The 21,952-nt window shown below is 49.9% G+C and overlaps 1 protein-coding gene across 1 annotated transcript; it reads right to left on the bottom strand.

Annotated features, from left to right (window-relative positions):
• Nucleotides 1-2,951: 2,951 nt before the first annotated feature.
• On the bottom strand, nt 2,952-5,351 carry LOC147725500 (E3 SUMO-protein ligase KIAA1586-like). Its single transcript, XM_086964458.1, has one exon. The coding sequence runs from the start codon at nt 5,349-5,351 to the stop codon at nt 2,952-2,954; it is 2,400 nt and encodes a 799-aa protein (XP_086820584.1).
• Between the last annotated feature and the right edge of the window lie 16,601 nt (nt 5,352-21,952).

The raw sequence follows: 21,952 nt of genomic DNA, 5'->3' as shown, positions 1-21,952 counted from the left end.
CTTTATTTTGTTTATTATGTTGCATGTTTTTCACATTTTACTTTTCTTCCCAGCTCTTCCGGATCTTCTGAGGTGAGACTTCATAGTTGAAGGGGGCTCAGTAAGGCCTCCGAAGTTTCTCTTGGTCCCACACTCTGCATTCCATATATTGTGGTATAAAAGTCTATATTATCTACATGAGCATATACCTGCCTCCCTTTTTTGTGCGTAGGGGAGACCCCTGCTCTCTGGTCGCACCAGCCAGGCAAGCTTTCTTCCGGCCCTACCCTCATTGTCATGAGCTCAAACAATATACTCTTCAGGGCTCGAAAAATCCACTCGCCCGCTCGAGCCAGATTCTATAAGGACGAGCTATTTTTAGGCCCTACTCGCCCTTTCTGGCGAGTAGGAAGACAAACTGACACTTAATCTCCGCCTCTCAGAGAAGAATAAATGTGACAAGAGAGCAAGATTTAAAGACATCTCTATTGCTCACAAAGTGAATGAGCAATAAAAATGCTTTTAAATCTTGTTAACTTGTCACATTTGCTCAACTTTCAGAGTCAGAGGTCAAGTGCATTTCAGTTAGGTCGAGTAGATGTTTCACGTTACTAGACCTGTAGGTCTAGTGCAATTGTTATGATTTTTCGAGCCCTGCTATTTATAACTATAGCATTAAAGCCTCTCTAATCAGGTGCTATACTGTTGCCTGGCCTCTGCCAACCACTCCCCAGTCTCAGGGTCGGTGGCAGCATGATTTCCCAGACCGTGTATGACCCCATCCAGTTTTACCAATTCCCACTGTAGGTCTCTCGGATTCCTACTGTTGCCCCCACACAGTACCCCTGGGCGACCAATTTAAAGGCCTTCAATTCAGTAAGGCAGTCAGAGGCCATACCTTGGTTACGTTCAAAGTGGTCCAAAATGCCCTCCTGTAGGCCCTCTCGGTATGCAGCATCCTCCAGGGTGCCGTGAAATTGACATCACATAGGGATTGCTGGTTGGGCCTCCCCCAGTTGCAGTCTCGCTAACATCAGGCTTTGATCAGATATAGCATGGTGTTGTAACCTGTTTGTCGCTTTAGATTCTCTCCATAGTTCCCAGTTCCCTGCTGCTCAGCCAGTGTGATGTAATGGAATGTTTATGAGTGGTTGGTATGAATGTCTGTTTGAGAGCGTGGGCAGAGCAGCAAGGTTTCTGCTCCGGGGGAGGGGGGCATTTACCCTCTTACTTATAACCTGTAAGTAAGACTTATCTTCTAGAATAAATCTACACCTTATAATCAACATGACCGGCTACCTGACTTCCTAGTTACGAGAAGGTATCTTCATTTACAACACATGGCCAATGGACAAACTGACACAGTTGCTCAGAACAAAATGATTTCTCTAATCTTACATGAAGGGCATTCAGACTAGAATACAAGGAACTGCCCCTCTCTATGCCATGCTATGTTCTCCAAACATCTCTAATCCCTTAGCTTTCCATCCACTCTCAAAACCCCTCCGCAGTCCTGTGTGCTGCTGCCCCTGTCAAAGGTGGAGTGGAGCTATCAAAATCTGTATCTGTCATGTAATTAACCCCCTGTCCCCAAATGATCATGTCCCCTATAGTGAATAGGCTCAACTGTGTTAAGAACCGGGAAAGGAAGGGCACCTGGTCTTGGTTAGGAGCACAGACGGCAATTGCTTACTGTATAATCTTCCTTTCACTCAGTGCTTAATTTGTAAAAAATGAAGTGCAGGTGCTCAAATGTTTGTCAGAGGCCACACCTACTTTTCTCTGGCTCCGCCCACTTCATCCACTGGCTCCACCCACTTACTATATTGGCTCCACCCACATTTTCAACTGGCTCTGCTAAAAGTTAGAGGTAATATATATATCTGGCTGATCCGAAATTTCAGCAAGGGAGCCTTCCTCATAGTAAGGTTTTGATAGGAGGGTCCCTTGCCTTGTGAACATTTTGAAAAAGATTAACTCAAAAGTGCATTTAAAGCACAATGTTGTAATAAATTAGCTAAAATCACTAATGCATTGAAAAGGGACCATTTCAGTGCTGTATGTGCTGATTTGGTGAGAAAGGAGTACAATACTGGGGTAGGGTATGTATGCCATTTTTAACAGTCTATGAATTCTAAGGTACAACTTTTACATAGCTTATGTGCCAAAATGAACCAAAATGTTGTTAAAACACTCTAAACGGAGAAAGTGAACAACATCATGCAATGTACTTGAATTAGTCAGTCATCATGGCACTTCCAGTGGCCGAAGGGGTATGTGATTATTCAGTACACTAGAGTATTTTGTTAGAGAAACAATTGAAAAAAGAAGAGGATTACCAAGTGGGCTTGTTACTATAGCTTAGACCCTGGGGGATAGATGTGCATTTATTAGACACAGATTAGTTAAATAAAATATGGAACTATGCAGTTCTGTATCACACAGACACAACAGATTAGAAAAGAGGCATATATTCCAAATATGACTTTTTAATTCAAGAATTGTATCTTACCAGAAAGCTCAGCAAAATGTAATCTCCACCAAAAGGACCTAGAGCTACCTAGGCCAAATAGATAATGACGAGGCAGTTTGAATTTCACAGTATTGCAAGTCAGACTCCTAGCTATTAGTGCAAAATGGCCATAGTCAGTCTGTCAGTGCCATACAAAATGTAAACCTATAAAGACAAAATAATGTAACATAAAGCATATAAATACAAATAAATATGTTCTAAAATGAAAAAGCAAGGTAAATCTTATAGAAACAAAATAAATTATATAAATTATAATAAATATAACATCCAAACCAAGAGACAGCTATAAGAAAATATTAAATAAATTGACACTGTCAATCAATGCAAATAAATAACCTATATAAAGTACACAACAATTAAATTTCCCCAAAAGTCCAGTAAAGCCTAACTTTTTTAAAATATTGCAATGACCCATTTTTCAGTTACACTGGGCTAGCATCTATTTTTCTAGAAAAGCCCACACACAGTCTAAATCACTTGTGCATTCCAAATCCTCCTCTTTCCTTGCTTTACTCCTAGTGTCATCAGCTGCTCTCCGCCCTTTTGCAAGCCATGACTGAACATAGGGGATTGGATTGAATCTCTTAAATGGTGGACCAACAAGATTTAAAAACATTAAAGAAGATATTGTTTCAGTCAGCAATGATGCTCTTGTAGATGTGCAAATGAGATTCATTTGAGAAAAGCCCCGCTCACATTCTGCAGTACTGATAGCAATAGTGTGCAAAGCCATCAAAAGCTCCTTGAACTGCCTTTTAATTTCTTTTCCTCCAGATTCTTTATACTCTCTGTACGCACGTATAGTTTCTCGGCTGGCAATGTTGAATCTTTTACACAGAGACTCAATGTCACTTTCACCATAAAGAACAGGTAGCTCATCAGGCCAGTACTGTTTGTATAAAACTTTCACTTCGTTAATCAGCGTCTCATAGTCAGCCTTTTTGTCAGCAGAATTAGTACCGCCTGTAGACAACAAACGATTTCTCAGATTTTCTGCAAGGCTACGAAAAAACTGCCCCTGTTCAATGATTTTGTCAGTGGTCTTTCCTTTGTGCAGCATCACACCCTGGAATATATTTTCTTCCATTGCCTTTTTACACTGTGAGAAATGCTTTCCTTGCCGGTCTACCATTGCCTCAAACACTGCTATTTGCCGACAAATAGCTCGATGGGCATCAATGATTGTAGAATCACGTTTCTGTAACTCGAGTGATAACTCTGATAACTCCTGAAGAGCATCATACATGAGGCCAAGATTAGCAACAAACTGGATAGATGATAATCGCCTTTCTAGGCCGGTGTACATATTTCGATTAGAACTGTCACGGGAAGCATCAACAGCAGCACTAGTAAAATGCTTGTAGAGAGCAGGATAAGCATTCCAAACAGCTTCTACTGTTCTAAAGCTTGATGCAACCCAACGAGTATCTAACACTCTACCTATTCTGCAGAGCTGAATGTCAAGAACTTCTGCACACTCCTTTAGCTCCAAACGGTTTTTAACAGATGTGGCAAACAAAGAATATAGCTTGTCGAGTAAGTTTTTGAAGTGATTTGTAGCGCCAATATCTTTCATGACATCATGAACGGCAAGTTCCAGGCGATGTGCTGAGCAGTGCCAGGCTACAATATTGGGAGAGATTTTTTCTTGCAACCTCTTTATAACACCACTGTGACGGCCAAACATCACTGAAGCGCCATCACAGGCAACTGAAACCAGGCATTTGGAGAGAAAGTCCTCACTTATATTAATAGGATCTTTTTTTAGAGCAGACAGTAAACTACTTACTATGCCGTCAGCTGACAAATCACTCAGCTCAATGAGGTCAACAAAAATATTAGCTGGTGAGTCCATGCCAGGTAGCTGCATTCGCATGTACACAATTAAAGAACTTTTCCTATTTAACGCAGTGCCTTCATCTAGTAAAATACTTATTTTTGGGGAAAGTTCAATAATTTGAGCAAATATCTTCCTCTTCATTTCTGAGGATATGTGGCGTTGTATGTTTGAGCAAGCTACATTGGAGTGCAAAATTCGACCCATATCCAGTCCATTTAACTGGTGGCAGTCTATCTCTGTTTCAAAACCATACGCTGGCCTGTTCCGCTTTGCTTCCTTATAAGCTACACGGAATATTCTGGATGTTGATGACATTTGTAAAGATTGAGCTTTTGCAGTTACTTGCAATAAAGAATCTTTTTTTGCATTTTCTAAGATTTTTAAAGTTGCAAAATGAGCCTTGCTTTGTGCATGTTCTCCAATCTTTTTTCTCAATGATTTTTGCTGTTGTCGTGGATTTGTGCCATATGCCTTCACAGTAGAGTCAGTCCATTCTTTGGACAATTTCATTCCCCTGGATTTCTCAGCACCAAGATCACGGACTTGGCGACACACAGAACAGCCAAGGTTAGTGCCTTTAACAATTAACCACGGATGCTTGCGTTGGAAATATATCTTTTGATCGTGTTTCCAACCTTTAGGAAGAATGCCTTTCCTAAAAACTGTGCCTGAATGTGGTTTCAGCGATAATGTGTCAAATTGTTTGCTAGTGCTTGGAGTTTCCTCTGTCTCACTCTCAGCAATCTCCACAGCATGATACTGGTCATGTCGGAGAGGACTATCTTGTGTCTTTTCTTCTGTAGGTGTGATAACGCTGCTGCTAGTAGTGGTGTCCCTCTCATCTTGTGCCTTCTCTTGCACTTCATCTTCTGTGTTGTTCCCTTCATCCACCGGAAGTACATGGTCTTTTTTAGCTACTTTATTAGTAGGCTCCCCATCGTCTTTGGGCTTAAATTTTGTGAAGTAGCTTGAAATCTTCTTCTGCCCACTGTGCGACATTCTAGGGAAGCAAAGTGAAATAAAACATGCTAGACATGTGCGAAGTGTGATGTCAATTCAATTAAGTAATAATACATGCACAATTATTTTTTTTTGCAGTTTGCTCCAAAGAAATTTATGCATCTGCACATATATTACCATCTACTGTCTACAACTGACTACAAGTATAATCTTACTTTGCCGGGTTTGCCCACCCAAATTCAGACCTTTTGCAGATGAGCACTCACTGAAAAGAGGCACAAAGTCTTTAAAGTTTGCCTCACTTTTAAGCTTTGGCTTCCTGTAGCAGTAGCATGACAACTAAAGCAGGGTAAGGTGGAAGTGTGCAAAGTTAGTTACACACTGTGATTCACAAAAAGTATTCATTAATTGACACTCAAGGCCAGAATGGGAACCCAAAGCAGCCCTGGCAAGTTTTGTTTGACCAGCCCCCATACAGTGCATAGCAAGCAAGCTTAATGACTGCTAGAGATGTTTGCATGGGGGTCATTCTCCCCTCAAGAACATTTTTTTGAAGAGAAAAAAACTAAAATGGTGCACAACATATTTAGCTGTATCAACTTTCAAAGCATAGTAAATTGTACACCTAAATGAGGACGTGCATAGCCACCAAGGCCAGAAAGCATAGTAATCTCACAACTTGGAAATGTCAGACAAAGGCACCCAGGCTAGAAATCATGGAAACGTCAGACAAAGGCTCCCTTACCCTCATCATGCACATTCTCAACTCATATACCAACATCACTTCTTGGTGCAGAGCCTGCTCAGGTGACTGATTGCCATTGGTTTCTTTGCAAGCAAGACCACCACATATTACTTCCCCTTATTTAACCCCGGGCCCAAACTCTATTACTTCCCCTCCTTAATACCAACTCCTCTCTTATGTTTGATGATGAGGGCGGCTCTTATGCGACTTGCAGCTCTTCCAGGTAATCTCATACATGATACATCTGCCCTTAGCAGGCAATTCTGGCTCTGAGTCCACTAACTCTCTTGTAAAAAGGCACCTGTTTTGACAGGACTGGAGGTGGTCATGGGGGGTTATTAGCACCAAAATCATCCTGTACTGATTCCACTTCCAGGCAGCCTGCAACTGCGCAACAAATAGCTAGTGAGTGCATACTGCTGGCAACAACAAACATGATTGTGCATCGATTCGTGATGATCAAACTAGCCTAAAGCCAGGGCATCAGTAACAACATTTAAGCAGTGTGACTTCCGAACATAAAAAAAGTTAATCTGTAGGCCTCACCTGCGCATTTATTATCCATTGCTATTTGCTTCAAAAAAAAAAAACCAGCCCTTAATGTACTAGTGTAACTTAAGTCAGTCAGAACATTTGCGCATGTTGCAGCTTGCCTGGCACAGCCCCAGGCCGAACCCCCACAGATTTTATGATATTTGAAAAGGAAGCCGAATCCTGCCCTGGGCCTGTAACCTGTACTGATTTCACCCAGGCAGCCCGCAACTGCGCAACAAATAGCCAGTGAGTGCACACACAACAAACCTGATCGTGCATCGATTCGTGATGATTAAACAACTACCCTATGCCAGGCAGGGCATTAGAAACAACAACATTTAAGCAGTGTGTGACGTGACGTCCGAACCACTCTGTGGGGATTGGGGAAGGTGAGCTATGAAGCTCTGAACTGCGGGGCGATCTGATAGGGTGTGCATGGCCTCTGTGTGAGACATGCATTCGGTCAGCCTTAGGTGCAAAGGGTGTCTGTGAGAGGGGGGGCGCCGGGCGGTCTTCAAGATTCGGGGGTGTGTAGCTGCGCTGTGCTGCCAGGGTGGACTCCCGTTTGGTGCCGGTGTGATGGCTTGAGAGTGCCCTGCTCTGGCGCGGGTTTGCTGGGGGTGGTGGGGGGAGGATGGGGGGGTGGGGCTGTTCGGGGCACTGATGTACAATGTGTGCTGCTGGTAACGCGCCTCGTGATGGAGGGGGCGCTGCCTTAGGGTTGGGTTGGTTGGCTGACTACAACCATATTCTCACCGCATTTCCAAAACCATTACTGAGTGAAATGATATGTGATGCACACACGTAGGCATTTACATCAATAGACAATACATTTCCAAATGGCTATACATTTACACGTGAGTACTCCTAGAGAGCTGCAACAGTAGCAGATTTACAGGAGTACTCTTGTAATGTTTTGTTTATTTAAAATAAGCCGAAATTTGATCCAAACGCAGGGCTAAACCTTCAGGGCAAATGTCTATCTTTCCTTGTAATCTAGAAGTACATCTCAAAATCACCATAAAAATACCATTATCCAACGCATCTGAGAAGCATGCAGATTGGTAAGCAGTATAGGTGTGCTGCCAACTCTTTTCTCATTTTACTTTTCGATTATTTGCAGCCAGTAAATTAATGATAATTTAAAAAAAAAAAACGTAATCCTGCGCGCGCCTGCGGCCCCCACCGCCCCCAGGCCCTGCCTCGCCTCGCCTCACCTCACCACCTCACTCACCTGCAGTGCCGCCTCAGCTGCTGCCCTGCCTGCCTTATTTCAAATTCGGCCGGCGCCGGCCTACCGTACCCCCAGGGCCAGGCCCTGGCCCACCGCCCCAGGCCATCTTGTCCCTGCGGACCCTGCCTCCTTTTCTCATTTTACTTTTCGATTATTTGCAGCCAGTAAATTAATGATAATTAAAAAAAAAAAACGTAATCCTGCGCGCGCCTGTGGCCCCCACCGCCCCCAGGCCCTGCCTCGCCTCGCCTCACCTCACCACCTCACTCACCTGCAGTGCCGCCTCAGCTGCTGCCCTGCCTGCCTTATTTCAAATTCGGCCGGCGCCGGCCTACCGTACCCCCAGGGCCAGGCCCTGGCCCACCGCCCCAGGCCATCTTGTCCCTGCGGACCCTGCCTCGCTCGCCTCGCAGAGTCGCACCCAGGTCCGGTCGCCCTCAGGGCGGCTCACCTGCTGAGCAGTGACGGTGTCGGTGAGCACTCGCAGTCGCCGGCCGCTCCCAACTCTGAGTCGAGTGAGTCTCAGTCCCCCGACCGACTCGGCGAGTCCCCCACCAGCAACTTTGGAGTTTGGGCGGGCGAGGGTCGGGAAGAGGTGCGGAGTGCGGACGTGCGGTTATGCAGGGGCGGGCAGACTCAGAGAGAAAATGCGCGTGCAATGCATTTTGCATGCAATCATCTGCGCACGCGTCACCTCCTCTGGCGCGCACAGCCCCAACCCCCGCAGCAAAGCCCTGCCCAGTGCCTGCCCCTGGCCCCTGCAACTAGGCTGCAAAAAGAAACAAAGTTACAATTTCCAACGGCAACTCGGCAAGTCCCGGACTCTCCCGCCCAGGCGGCGCCGACTGGGGCCCTGATCCGCGCCGCACCTGGCGAAGTGGAATTCCGAATTCATTTGAGTTGACTTGACTTCTTCTGTCTTCTTTAACTAGAAGTAACTCCAGTCCAGTCAGTGCCACTGCCTGCCTGGCAGTAATAATACACAGCAGCGCTGCGCCACACTCTCTGTGCCTGCCAGAGAGTCATCACCACGCACCAGTCAGTGCACTGCACACGCAAACAGTCAGAGACAATGAAAATGAGGCAGAGAACAGGTGCACTTTAATGCCGAGTGATAGACCCGGCCCCCATAATTAAGTGCCGGTGCTGAGCACCGGCAAGCCCCGGCTCAAATTAAGCCCTGCTTTCACTAAGACATATCTACCTTCTCTGTCACTTTTTGCTGATTTGCCTCAAAGGCCTTCTCCCCTAGCAAAAGCAGAGTATTCCCTGGCAAACACCTGTCTTCTTCAGAGCCTCTGGAGACACTGTGCTTCAATTTTAACCCCTTCCATGCTCATGACAAGGTCAGCTCGTCATGGGTTTTACCTGCGCTGTGCGTTTGATGAGTTGGCCTTGTCATGAACAATGGGGTTGATCAAGGATCAGCACAGGAGGGGAAAACCCCCTAGCAGCCAATGTGTTATTAAGGTGTGTTTACTGCAATAGAGTGATGTGGGCAACCCTGCGTTTTAAAAACGTGTACTTTATGTTGCTTGGCTGCAGTCCCCATACCCCTGATATTCCAGGTCAACATTTTAAACCCAGTATGGGACGTTGTAATAGCAATGAAAATGGTCTGTTTCATGCTGAACTATGTCTGTAATGTACTACCATTATCCAGTGACTTCTAGGAGTCAGAGTGAACCCAATGAAGCATGACACCACTAGGGTGTGTGAGGGTTAGACATAAAAAGGATTTTTCCTTCCCGCACAAGTCATGCAGAGCTAGAATACCCACAAGGGGTGACCAATCATCCCTCTATACTATGTCCGGTATATCAAAAAAAACTCTTCTAACATTGGTGGGATACTTTTTTGTTATAGTACTGTCACAGTTTACAAGTAATTGCAAACACCATTAAACGAGGATTAATACTAGTTACGCTTACTAATAAAGTGTTTGTGAGAAGTTGGCCTGGCATATGCTGTCCACTATTCTAGTGGGCACCTTGCACCAGTCAAAGGACCCCTTATTGATGGTAGGTTAAAGACAACCTTATAGAAAGCTATCCTAGTGGTAGCTGTGGAGAGCAGCCTTCAGGCTAAGTCTTGAAGGAATCAAAAGCAGCTTGTTTTACCAGTCTATAATCTCAATAATGACCAAATGAAAGGAGAACCACACCAGGTATATATATAAAATATATGTATTTATTCTAAACACATCCCTCTAGTCTCTCTATGAGGCTAGAGGCACAAGTACATCAGTTAAACTTATTTAGCACACAGTAAATTAGCACAGTATACGTTTCGCCCTAGGGGCCACACGAACCATATACTAAGAAAGTGGTATAAGAACCACGACTGACATAGATACAAGGCCTAGGGCCTGTAGAACCACTGGGGCCACCAGGAACCACCCAAGTTAGTGACACAGGTGACCCACGGGGGATTTTGCAGTGTCTAAACACAGATGGGAATCACCGTTTACTTCTATGGAAAAAGTCGAGGTTGGAAAATTACAAAGGAAGGACACATGGAAGAGGACCAGGAGCAAACCCCTTTAGAACTAGGCAGTTCTAGAGTCAACACCCACGGGAGCACTGGAGTACTCGCATTACCTCACCCAGGAAAGCCGGGTGCATAGGTGTCTTTTCGTGTCGGGTTTCGTCGTAGCTGTCTATGGCGAGCTGCTGAAATTTGCTGCAGGCGACCAAGTGGAAAGTGTCCGGATGGTTCCAAGCCTGGATCGGAGTCGAGAAGAACCTGAAAGCAGAGGGGACAGAGTCTAGGTCACTAGCCAGTGACCAGGAAGGCGAGGAGAAGATGCCAACGGATGTTCGGTGATTTCATGTGAAGATGGTGAAGCTTGACTCTTCAGCCACAAGGATCAGGAGGTGTCGATGACAACCAGGAGCTGGATTCGAGCTGTCCCACGAAGGATTTCGAGTGCTGCGGTGTCGGATTCCGGATGGGACCCAACAAGCCTTGGCAACAGCAACCCACGCAGAAATCAAAGATTGGCTTTGATGCAGACCAGCAAGGTCTGGGGGACTCACCCTTTGGAGGGGAGTCAGGGCACGTCTGGAGCAACCAGGGAAGCCTGAGAAACAGGAGAGTTACCTTTGTGGGAACCCACCAGTCGATGGACCAGGGATCGCGAAGGAGCCTCGATCTGGAATGCTAGAAGCGGGCCCACTGAATACTCGTGGAGTGTAGGCCCACAATCTTCGGTGCAAATGGTGCTCGGGGCTTGGAATACGAGTAGCCCAATGTACAACTTCGGGAAATCTCAGGAAGTTGATACACTTGCAAATGTGCACAGTGTCCAGGAGTTCCGGTCCCACGTCTCTCATGATGGCTTGGCTACAGGTCTCAGCTTTGCTGTGATCACGTGTCGGCCTCGGAGATGTCTGTAAGTCTGTGTCCTGTGTCGCAAAACCTTCGGGATCCAGCGGGAGCCTCGGAAATGCAGACTGGCAAGATGCTTCTTTGGTTCCTGTTTGAACAGGGGAGCCACTTTTTGACCCCAAGGGAGATTCTTCCGTCTTCTAGTTGAAATAGATTGTCGAAGTTCTAGGATATATGTTGCAGAGTTTCGTCCAGAGTAATCTAAAGTCCTAATGACTAGGTTCCTATACTTATACTAAGTTTAGGGGTTGAAATTACTCTAGGGTCCCACCTATGGGTGGACCCAGGGAGGGGATGGTTACACCCCTTTCCCTTTGTCCAGTTTCGCGCCAGAGCAGGGGCTGAGTGCCCCTACAACCAGTTTGAACTGGGGTATGCACAGGGATACCAAGTGTGCCCCAGCACTGTCTGAAAAGCATTCACTGAATGCACCCACCCAGCCCCAATACACTAAAGCCTGTCTCTGGAGGTGGTTACACCTCCTTGTGACAGGAAACCTATTGTCCCGGCCTCCCCTGCCAGAGTTTCGTCCAGCAGCAGGAGGTCAGACTCGTGTCTGTGGCTGCAGCATCCATTTTGTGATGCTGGGGCTCTTTTAAACTATTACCGGTTAGGTAAGTGTTTACATGTCTTCTCCCTCTAGAAGTGGCGGGGGGTAGGATTCCAAAGTGTTTGACACCAAACACAACATGTTTTGATGCAGCCAGTCCAAAGTTAGCATTTACCGCAAGGTTATAATGCACTTAAGCGTATATGGTCTGGCTGTATCACAGAACAGCTACAGAGAATAGATTCCGAAAGCTGTAGAGGGGTCCTGCTCATGCATGGGCACCCTCTTCACACAGAACCAAGCACTCTGTCTTCAGGATTGTTAAGGCCTGCCATAGGAGTGACTTATAGGTTTATATGTGTCTGTCATTATAGGTAGATATAGGTAGCCTATATCTCAGTAGGGTGCTTCAGCCCCTGATAGGACTCTGGGGTATCTATGCCCTTAGTACCTAAGGTACCATATTCTAGGGACTCACAAGGGTAATCCAGTAACCAATCAGGAGTGTACCTATTGTACAAGCAATCAATTTAGAGAGGAAGCAGCTAGGCTGGAGTCGGTCCTGGTTAGCAGGGCCCCAGCCAGACTAAATTCGAGAAACAGTGAAACACCAGCAAAAAGTGGGGGTAACCGTAGTAAGCAGATCCTACTCTCCTACGCAACACCTCCCTCCCCCCAAACGCAGTGACATTAAACTAACCTCGACCAGTTGAGTCTTCATGTTCTAAGTGGAAATATTTGGAGAGTTAATCTGCATTGGCTTGGTTACTCCCAGGTCTATGTTCCACTGTATAGGTCATTTTCTGTAGGGAAATTGACCACCTCAAAAGTTTGGGGTTTTCACCCTTCATCTGTTTTAGCCATAAGAGGGGCTTATGGTCAGCCTGTACAGTGAAGTAAGTGCCAAACAACTATGGCCTCAGCTTCTTCAGAGCCCAAACCACAACAAAGGCATCCCTCTCAATAGCTGACCAACGTTTCTCTCTAGGGGTTAGCCTTCTGCTAATAAAAACTACTGGCTGGTCCTGACCTTCATCATTCAATTGTGATAGCACAGCCCCTACCCCCGACTCAGATGCATCTGTTTGGACAATGAATTCTCTGGAGTAGTTAGGACTTTGTACAATTAGTGCAGTGCACATGGCCTGCTTCAGGTCATCAAACGCCTTTTGACAGCTTTCTGCCCACTGAACTTTCTTAGGCATTCTTTTAGAAGTTAAGTCGTTCAGGGGTGTCACAATGGATTCATACCCCTTGACAAATCTTCTGTAGTACCCAGTCAGGCTCAAGAAAGCTCTGACCTGAGTCTGGGTAGTGGGAGCAACCCAGTCCATGATGGTCTGGATTTTGTTCTGCAAGGGTTGAACCTGGCCTCCACTTACAAGGTGGCCCAGGTACACAACCTGACTCTGCCCTAGCTGGCACTAAGTAGCCTTGATAGTTAGGCCTGCTTTTTGCAGGGCCTCCACAACATTTCTCAGGTGGACCAGGTGATCCTCCCAGGTAGAGCTAAAGACAGCAATATCATCTAGATTTGATATGAAGATATCTTCCAGACCTGTTAGGACTTTGTTCACCAACCTTTGAAAAGTGGCAGGTGCATTCCTCAGACCAAAGGGCATTACCACAAATTGATAGTGCCCACTAGCGGTTGAAAATGCTGTCTTTGGCTTTACATCATCAGCTAATCTGATCTGCCAGTAGCCAGCTGTAAGATCAAATGTGCTCAGAAACTTGGCTGAAGCCAAAGTATTTATGAGCTCATCTGCTCTTGGAATTGGATGGGCATCAGTCCTAGTGACTGCATTGAGACCTCTGTAGTCAACAAAAACCTCATCTCTCTCTTAACACCCTGGGTGTGAGGTTTTGGTACCAAGACCACTGGACTAGCCCAAGGGCTATCTGAGGGTTCAATAACTCCGAAATATAACATGTTCTGGACTTCAGTCCTGATACAGTCCCTGACATAATCAGGTTGCCTGTAAATCTTTTTTTTTTTTTAAACAAACTTTATTGTTTAAAAAAACGACCGACCTGCCCTGGTCAGACCCGATCGCTCCCCCCGCCACCGCTGCCAGGCCGAGTCTCTGCCCCTGTGTGGAGTGGCCCCCTGCTCTTGCCCGCTCTTTCGGGCCACTAAGGTTTGCCGTCTGGACTCGTGTCCTGCTTTTGCTGCTTTGCCTCGTGTTGCTGTCTGTTCCGTCGCCCCCCTGCCCCTTGTAAATTAGCTCCGCCTTTGTATTTTTTGCCTTAAACTCGGTTGCTGCTCCTATTGTATTTTGTCTGATCACTGTACCCACTGTTCCGTCGCTCCCCTGCCCCTTTTAAATTAGCTCCGCCTTTGCATTTTGTGCCCTAAACTCTGTTGCTGTTCCTATTGTATTTTGTCTTATCACTGTTCTCACTGTACTCACCCCCTGTTCCCCTGACCCACCCCGCTCCCTGCCGCTGCTCCCCCGCAGCCCCACCCACGCTCCCTCCGCATCTCCTGACCGCCCCCCCACTCGCCACCCCGCTCCTGCCTCCCAGCTGCCCCTCCCTCGCTCCGCCCCCCCCCACTCTCCATTTATGGCAGAGTGCATGCGTTCGCGCAGCGGGCGCGCCAATTGTGCGCCGAAGGCGTGCCAAAGGTAAGCCCGTCTGCGCCCGTCCGCGCCTGGACAGCGCCCAGTGCCAGGACCCCTGGCCCCCACCGATGCAAGATGACCCGACATACAGCGTACATGGAGGAGAGGATACAGGGAGCAGGATAAGGCAGCTTATAAAGCAGCCTTGCACGAATACAAGGCCCAGTTAAGAGCCGCAAAAGCCAAGTTTTTGGAAGACACTTTGGCGAAGGCCTCTAACAAATCTCAGACCCTGTTTAGATTGGTCAAGACTTTGTCTGACCCGCCTTGCACGGCGTCTACGATCCCGGCCTCACAGGCACTGTGCGACTCGCTGGCCCTTGCATTTGAGGAGAAAATCAGGACTATTTTGACTGGACTCAAAAATCCTGAACAATCTGTAACATCCGCAGTCTCTCCTCTGGACCCGTTTGACAACCTGGACTCCAATTGGGCACTTAACAAAGAAGGTATGCCTCAGCTGTCCAGCTTTCCCGCCCCCTCCTTAGAGGAATTTGTTATTCTGGCAAGCAGTGTATCGTCAGGATCACCGCTGGACCCAATGCCTCATAAGATCTGGAAGGCCTTTCAAGATGAGCTTTTCCCTCCGCTGCACTCCATCTGCTGTCAATCATTGAACACAGCGTCAGTCCCAGACAGCTGGAAGTTGGCTATTGTAACACCTCTGTTGAAAAAGGCTTCTCTGGACCCTCTCTGCTCGGCTAACTACAGGCCAATTTCGCTACTACCATTTGCGATTAAAGTTCTTGAAAGATGGGTCACTAGAGCCTTATCCAACTTCCTAGAAACAAATCTGTGTCTGGATGCTGCACAGTTTGGCTTTAGGCCAGCGCACGGCACCGAGACGGCCTTGGTCACCGTGTTGGACGACCTGCGAGCGCGAGTCGACAAGGGCAAGTCTGCATTCTTGGTGCTACTTGACATGTCGGCCGCGTTCGACACGGTGGACCATGAAGTTCTACTTGGCCGTCTTCGGAGTGCGGGAGTGTGCAGCCTGGCCCTAGATTGGCTCACGTCCTATTTGGATAACCGACAACAAGCCGTGGCATTACCACCTTTTCGATCAGCCACTAGGCGGGTGAAACAGGGAGTCCCTCAAGGATCGGCAATTAGCCCGATCCTATTTAATATATATCTCCGTCCCTTGATAGTACTGATAAAGTCATTCGGCATATCTGTTGTCAACTATGCCGATGACACTCAGTTGATTTTTTCATTTGAGGGTTCAGAGGCTATTTCAAGGGACGTCTTTCACCGTTGTATGGCAGCCACAGCAGCATGGCTGCGAGCCAATGCGTTGCAATTCAACGGGTCAAAAACGGAGGTACTCCACTGCTCCTTGGACCGAACTCCCCGTACACTACCGGCAGATTTCTGGCCAGTGTCCATCCCGGGCACGGTGGAGGCGGCAGAGTCAGCTCGCAACCTGGGAGTTCTATTCGAACCCAATTTGCAGCTTGATGCCGCCGTAAACAAAACGGCAGCAACATGTATGGGTCTGCTCCGTGCTCTACGGAAAATCTTGCCACTTCTTCCACGGGGCTCCAGAGCTGAGGTAGTGCGCAGTTCCATTCTCAGCAGGATCGACTACTGCAACGCACTACTTCTGGGTGCCCCGAAGATTCTGGTCCTAAAGCTCCAAAGGATACAGAATATGGCTGCTAAACTGGCCTTGTCTCGACCTCGGTCCGCCTCTTCATCGGCAGCCTTGGCCGACTTGCACTGGCTCCCAGTCCAGCAGAGAATTGCGTTTAAGGCTCTCTGCCTTGTTTTTCGGGCCCTGCATGGGCTGGGACCAATAACTCTTCAGACTCTCTTTCTCTGGTACCAGGCAGCCAGACCTTTAAGATCCTCTTCGGCGTTCTTGGTAAAAGTCCCTAAAATTAATAGAACGAGAATGGGTGGTCGCGCTTTTAGTTTTGCGGCTGCCACGCTGTGGAATACTCTCCCCCTGGCATTAAGGAGCTGCCCCGATCTGCTCACTTTTAAAAAGAGCCTCAAAACTTACCTGTTTCCCAGAGTAATGTAGCTTTTTAATAGATGTACGGTTAGGTCTCAGCGCCAGGATACCCTTTGGGTGACAGCTGCGCTTAATAAGCAATAAATACAATACAATACAATACATACCTACAACGCCGCCGCCCTCAATGCACTCAATGCCGGCCGGAACCCCGCCTGCTGCAGGGCCGCCCCAAAACGCATTCACGGACCCTTCACCTGCAGAACCTGCAAGTTCACCTGCCTCCAAACCTGCACCGCACACGCCAAGCCAAACACCAGCAGCAACCTCAAGTGCATCCTGCTCAACACCCGCTCCGTCCACAGACATGCCGTGGAACTCTGGAACCTGCTCGACACAATCATCACAAGACGTCGCCTTCCTCACGGAAACCTGGATGAACGCCTCCTCAGCGCCCGACATCGCCATCGCCATCCCGGACGGGTACAAGATCACCAGGAGGGACCGCGTCAACCAGAACGGAGGAGGCATCGCCATCGTCCACAAGAACACCATCCGCATCACGACCAACTCCAACGACACCTTCGACGCCGCCGCCGAGCACCTCCACTTCCAGATTCACACCGACCCAAAGACGACCCTCAGAGGCACCCTCATCTACAGACCCCCGGGACCACGCACACAATTCAGCGAAGACATCACGGACTTCATCAGCCCACACGCCCTCCCCTCCACCGACTACATCCTCCTAGGGGACCTCAACTTCCACCTGAGAACAACAAGGACCGTAACACCGCCGCCCTGCTGGACAACCTCGCCAACCTCGGACTCAAGCAACTGGTCAACATACCCACCCACTAAGCCGGCCACACGCTTGATCCCGTCTTCTCATCCAGCAAGCACATCACCTACAGCCACTCCACCTGACTCCACTGGACCGACCACAGCTGCGTCCACTTCAGCTTCAGAAGAACCACAACCCACCACCACCCGCAACACGTTCCTCACAGAAGCTTGAGCAAGGTCACCGCCGACCAGCTCACCACCTCCCTCACCCAGAACCCACCCACCAGCACAACGGACCCCAACGAAGCAGTCCTCTACTTCACCCAGTGGCTGACCGCCTGCGCCGACGAACTCGCACCACTGAAGAACCTTCCCAGCAGACCCAGAAGCAAGAAGGCCTCCTAGTTCACCGACGAACTCAAGGACTCCAAGAAGACCTGCCGCACCCTCGAGAAAGCCTGGCTCCTCGACCGGACCACTGACAACATGACCGCCCTCAAACACGCCACCCGCAAGCACCACCAGCTCATCCGCACCACCAAGAAGAAATCACTGAAGGAACGACTGGACAACAACGCCCACGACAGCAAAGAACTCTTCACCATCGTCAAGGAGTTCTCCAACCCCAGCACCGGCAACAACGACATCACTCCCTCACAAGATCTCTGCGACTCTCTCGCCTCGTTCTTCCACTGCAAGATTGCCGACATCCACAACAGCTTCGGCGCACCACCCACGCACCCAACCGTCGAACCAACGCCCCCCACCGCCACCCTCCGCACCTGGACCACGGTGACCACCGAAGACACAGCCCGCACGAAGAACACTCCAGATCTCCGACTGACCCCTGCCCCCACCATGTCTTCAACAAGGCCAACTCCACCATCGCACCCCAACTCCGAGACGTCATCAACACCTCCTTCGACACGGCCACCTTCCCGGAGAGCTGGAAGCATGCCGAGCTCAGCGCCTTACTGAAGAAACCAACAGCGGACCCCACCGACCTCAAAAACTTCCGCCCCATCTCGCTCCTTTCTTTTCCTGCCAAAGTCATCGAGAAGATCGTCAACAGACAGCTTGCCGCCTTCCTCGAGACAAACGGATCCCTCGACCCCTCGCAGTCCAGTTTCAGAGCCAACCACAACACCGAGACCGCCCTCATCACAGCAACCGACGACATCCTAGTCCTGCTCGACAACGGGGAAACACCGGCACTCATCCTCCTGGACCTCTCCGCAGCGTTCGACACTGTCTGACACCGCACCCTAATACAGCGCATCAGCAACATCGGCATCCAAGAGAAGGCACTGGAGTGGATCGTCTCGTTCCTCGCCGGAAGAACACAGAGAGTCCGCCTCCCTCTGTTTCGATCCGAGGCCACCCAAGTCATCTGCGGCGTTCCGCAAGGATCATCACTCAGCCCCACCCTCTTCAACGTCTACATGAGACCTCTTGCCGCCATCGCACGCCAACACAACCTCAACATCATCTCCTACGCCGACGACACCCAGCTGATCCTCTCCCTCACCAGAGACCCCGACATCGCCAGAACCAGCCTACATGAAGGGATGAAAGACGTCACCGATTGGATGAAGAACAGCCGCCTGAAACTGAACTCAGACAAGACGGAAGTCCTCATCCTGGGACCATCACCCTCCGCCTGGGATGACTCCTGGTGGGCCCCAGCCCTGGGCACCGCTCCCAAGCCAACAGACCACGCATGCAACCTGGGCTTCATCCTGGACTCCTCCCTCTCGATGACCAGACAAGTCAACGCCGTCTCCTCATCATGCTTTCACACCCTACGCATGCTTCGCAAGATCTTCCGATGGATCCCACCCGAAACCAGGAAGACGGTCACCCAGGCCCTCGTCACCAGCCGACTGGACTACGGAAACACCCTCTACGCCGGAACCACAGCCAAGCTACAGAAAAGATTCCAACGCATCCAGAACGCCTCCGCCCGACCCATCCTGGACATCCCCCGACGCAGCCACATCTCCGGCCACCTGAGGGACCTGCACTGGCTCCCCGTCAACAAGAGGATCACGTTCAGGCTCCTCACCCATGCACACAAGTCTCTCCACGACCTGGGCCCGAAGTACCTCAACGACCGCCTGACCTTCTACACGCCCACCCGCCAGCTACGGTCTACTAGCCTCGCCCTCGCCGCCATACCACGCATCCGAAAAGCAACCGCCGGAGGCAGATCCTTCTCCTACCTGGCGGCCAAGACATGGAACTCCCTCCCCATCCACCTTCGGCTGACCCAGGACCATCTCGCCTTCAGGAGACAACTCAAGACCTGGCTGTTCGAGCAGTAGCTGACCACCTCCCCCAAGCGCCTTGAGACCCTCCCGGGTGAGAAGCGCGCTATACAAGTGGTATGATTAATTGATTGATTGATTGTCAATTTGCACAATAAACGCAGGGCTCTGTACCCCAGAGGCCACTGCAGCATCCAGTTATACATTTGCATGAACGCAATTGACCTTTTCATAAACAGAACAACCAAAACCTTTAACGTTGAGTGTCCTTCCTGATGACAACTCCACTCACCCTAACTCCACCCCTCTCATCCAGCACCCCGAGAGGTCCTGAGGATGAAAAACACCCTGGCAGAGCGGATGTAGCATCTTGCTCGACTTGTCGCCCCATTGACAAATTCTGCTACGAGTTGCCAGCCAGATTTGGCGAGCCTCGCCCATCAGGAAAGAGGCATAGGACTGCACCGCCAGCAGTAGCTGTCGCACCTCCAGTCCGCCAGCCGCCTCCCGGCTCCGGCGCTCAAGTGCCTCCACCTCCACCTCAGCCCTAACCAGCTTATCTCAACTCTTTCTACGGGCCGCTACGCACCATGCAATACCCACCCCGCGTAGAGTGGGCTCAGTGCCTCCCAAAGTGTTACTGCGCTACTGGAAACCAACCACACATTAGTGACGAAGTAGTCCGTGATTGCCTTCCTCATATGCCTCTCGTAGTCGGCATTCTGCAGGTTCCATACTGCTAGGCACCAGCGAAAGGGTTGCCGCCCCCTGCCCAGCTGCAGCTCCACGAATACCGGAGAGTGGTCCGACAATCTTGCTGGGGAGGATCCCCGCAGACACTACACTAGTTGCGGTCGCCCGGGGGACGAAAACATAGTCTATCCTAGAGAAGGACTTATGGACCGCTGAGAGGTATGTAAAGTCCCTCCTATCGCTGTGTGCGCGCCTCCAGGTGCCAAACAAATCGAGGTTCATAACCAGAGAGAGTGCAATTTCGTGGGTTGAGTGCCACCCAGACCCCCACCCACCCTGCTTCTGTCCCTGCCCACATCCATAACATCATTCCAATCTCCACCCACCACTGAGGCCACGTCCGGCATGTCAGCCCATAAGGAGAGCAGCCGCTCCACCAATGACCACTGTAATGGGGTAGGGGCGTATACACAGCCTAGTACAATCGAGTCCTCTCCAACCTTGCCCCGAAGAAACAGGAACTGCCCCCGATGGTCCAGCCATTGTTGCGCGTGCACATATGGAACTCTGCGATGTATTAGAACCGCCACTCCCCTAGAACCCTGCGCGAACCCAGTGTGGAAGACATGCTGGAAGCCATAACGCTGCAGGCACAGGACCTTGGAGCCAATCAGATGGGTTTCCTGCAAAAAGAGGATGTCAGCCCCGACCCTTTTTGCCCGACGCAGGACTGCCCCTCGCTTAATTTTATCCAGAACCTCGCGCACATTCCAACTGACAACACGGAGGGTGCCGGGGAACACCCGAGCATCTACAGTCCCACTAGCCATTGAGCAGCAAGCATTGATGTAGCACAGAGAGGAGGTCCCAATCGTGTGTGTGCGTGACGTAACGGGCCCTGTGCAAAAGCACAACTCATACCCCTAACCAAACCCATTCCCCATAACAAACCCCCCGCCCCATACCTCAAGAACACTGAAGTACCTCTCACGGCGGGGTTGGCACCAAGCCCCCATCCGGGGGGGCACAGTCAGCACCCGCCAATGGATCCCCAACTTGCAGCCCATGTCACCCAGGCCATGACAAAGCTCCGGGACAGAACATCCGAAGGGAGCCAGCTCTCCAGCCACTGCGTAAGGAAACACTCTGTATTGCCATTCTCACACCCCTTCGGGAAGCCAACAAAGTGCAGGTTGTTCCGCCGGGCCCGCCTTTCAGCATCCTTGAAGCTGGAGCGCCAAACCCTTCTGGATGCTTTCTATACCTGCCACCTTCTGCTTGAGGACAGAGACATCATCCTCCACCCCTGAGATGCGGGTCTCTGCCTCTGTGATGCAGGAAAGCGCGTTCCGTAGATCTTGGCGTAATAACATAACATCTGCACCCACCGCACCAATTTTGGCATCAAGCATGTCCCTGGATTGGGTGATTGCTGCTAACAGGGCCGCTTTGTCTGGTACGGCATCCTGGGAACCCCCGGCGGCCCCGCCCGTTGCACCAGGGCCAGTGAACTTATCTATAGGCCCATGCTTCGTGGATCTGCCTCCGCCCTTGTCCCTCGTCATGGCGGCTGTCAACGGACACTCCACAGCTTCAGGACAAGGGGTACTGGGCTCCGGCCCAAGAGCCTCCTCTGCGCAGGCACCCCACAGGTGGGTCCGACCCCTGGCCGGAACCCAAGGGAGGAGAAGAAGGTGGAAGCGTGGAGGGAAGTCCCTCCCGGTCCGGGGCCTGCAATCCACCAGCGAGGGCCCGACCAGCAAACGGTACCCCCACCAGCCCGCCCGCCGAAGTCGCCACCTACCAAGGCTGCGCGGCCACTCCAGTAACGCTGTCCTCCTTGCTCCAAAGGAC

This window comes from Lissotriton vulgaris, chromosome 3_2 (assembly GCF_964263255.1).
Source record: "Lissotriton vulgaris chromosome 3_2, aLisVul1.2, whole genome shotgun sequence".
Classification (NCBI taxonomy): domain Eukaryota; kingdom Metazoa; phylum Chordata; class Amphibia; order Caudata; family Salamandridae; genus Lissotriton; species Lissotriton vulgaris.
The sequence above is the reverse complement of the archived record's forward strand: the minus strand, read 5'-3'. Positions and strand labels throughout refer to the sequence as shown.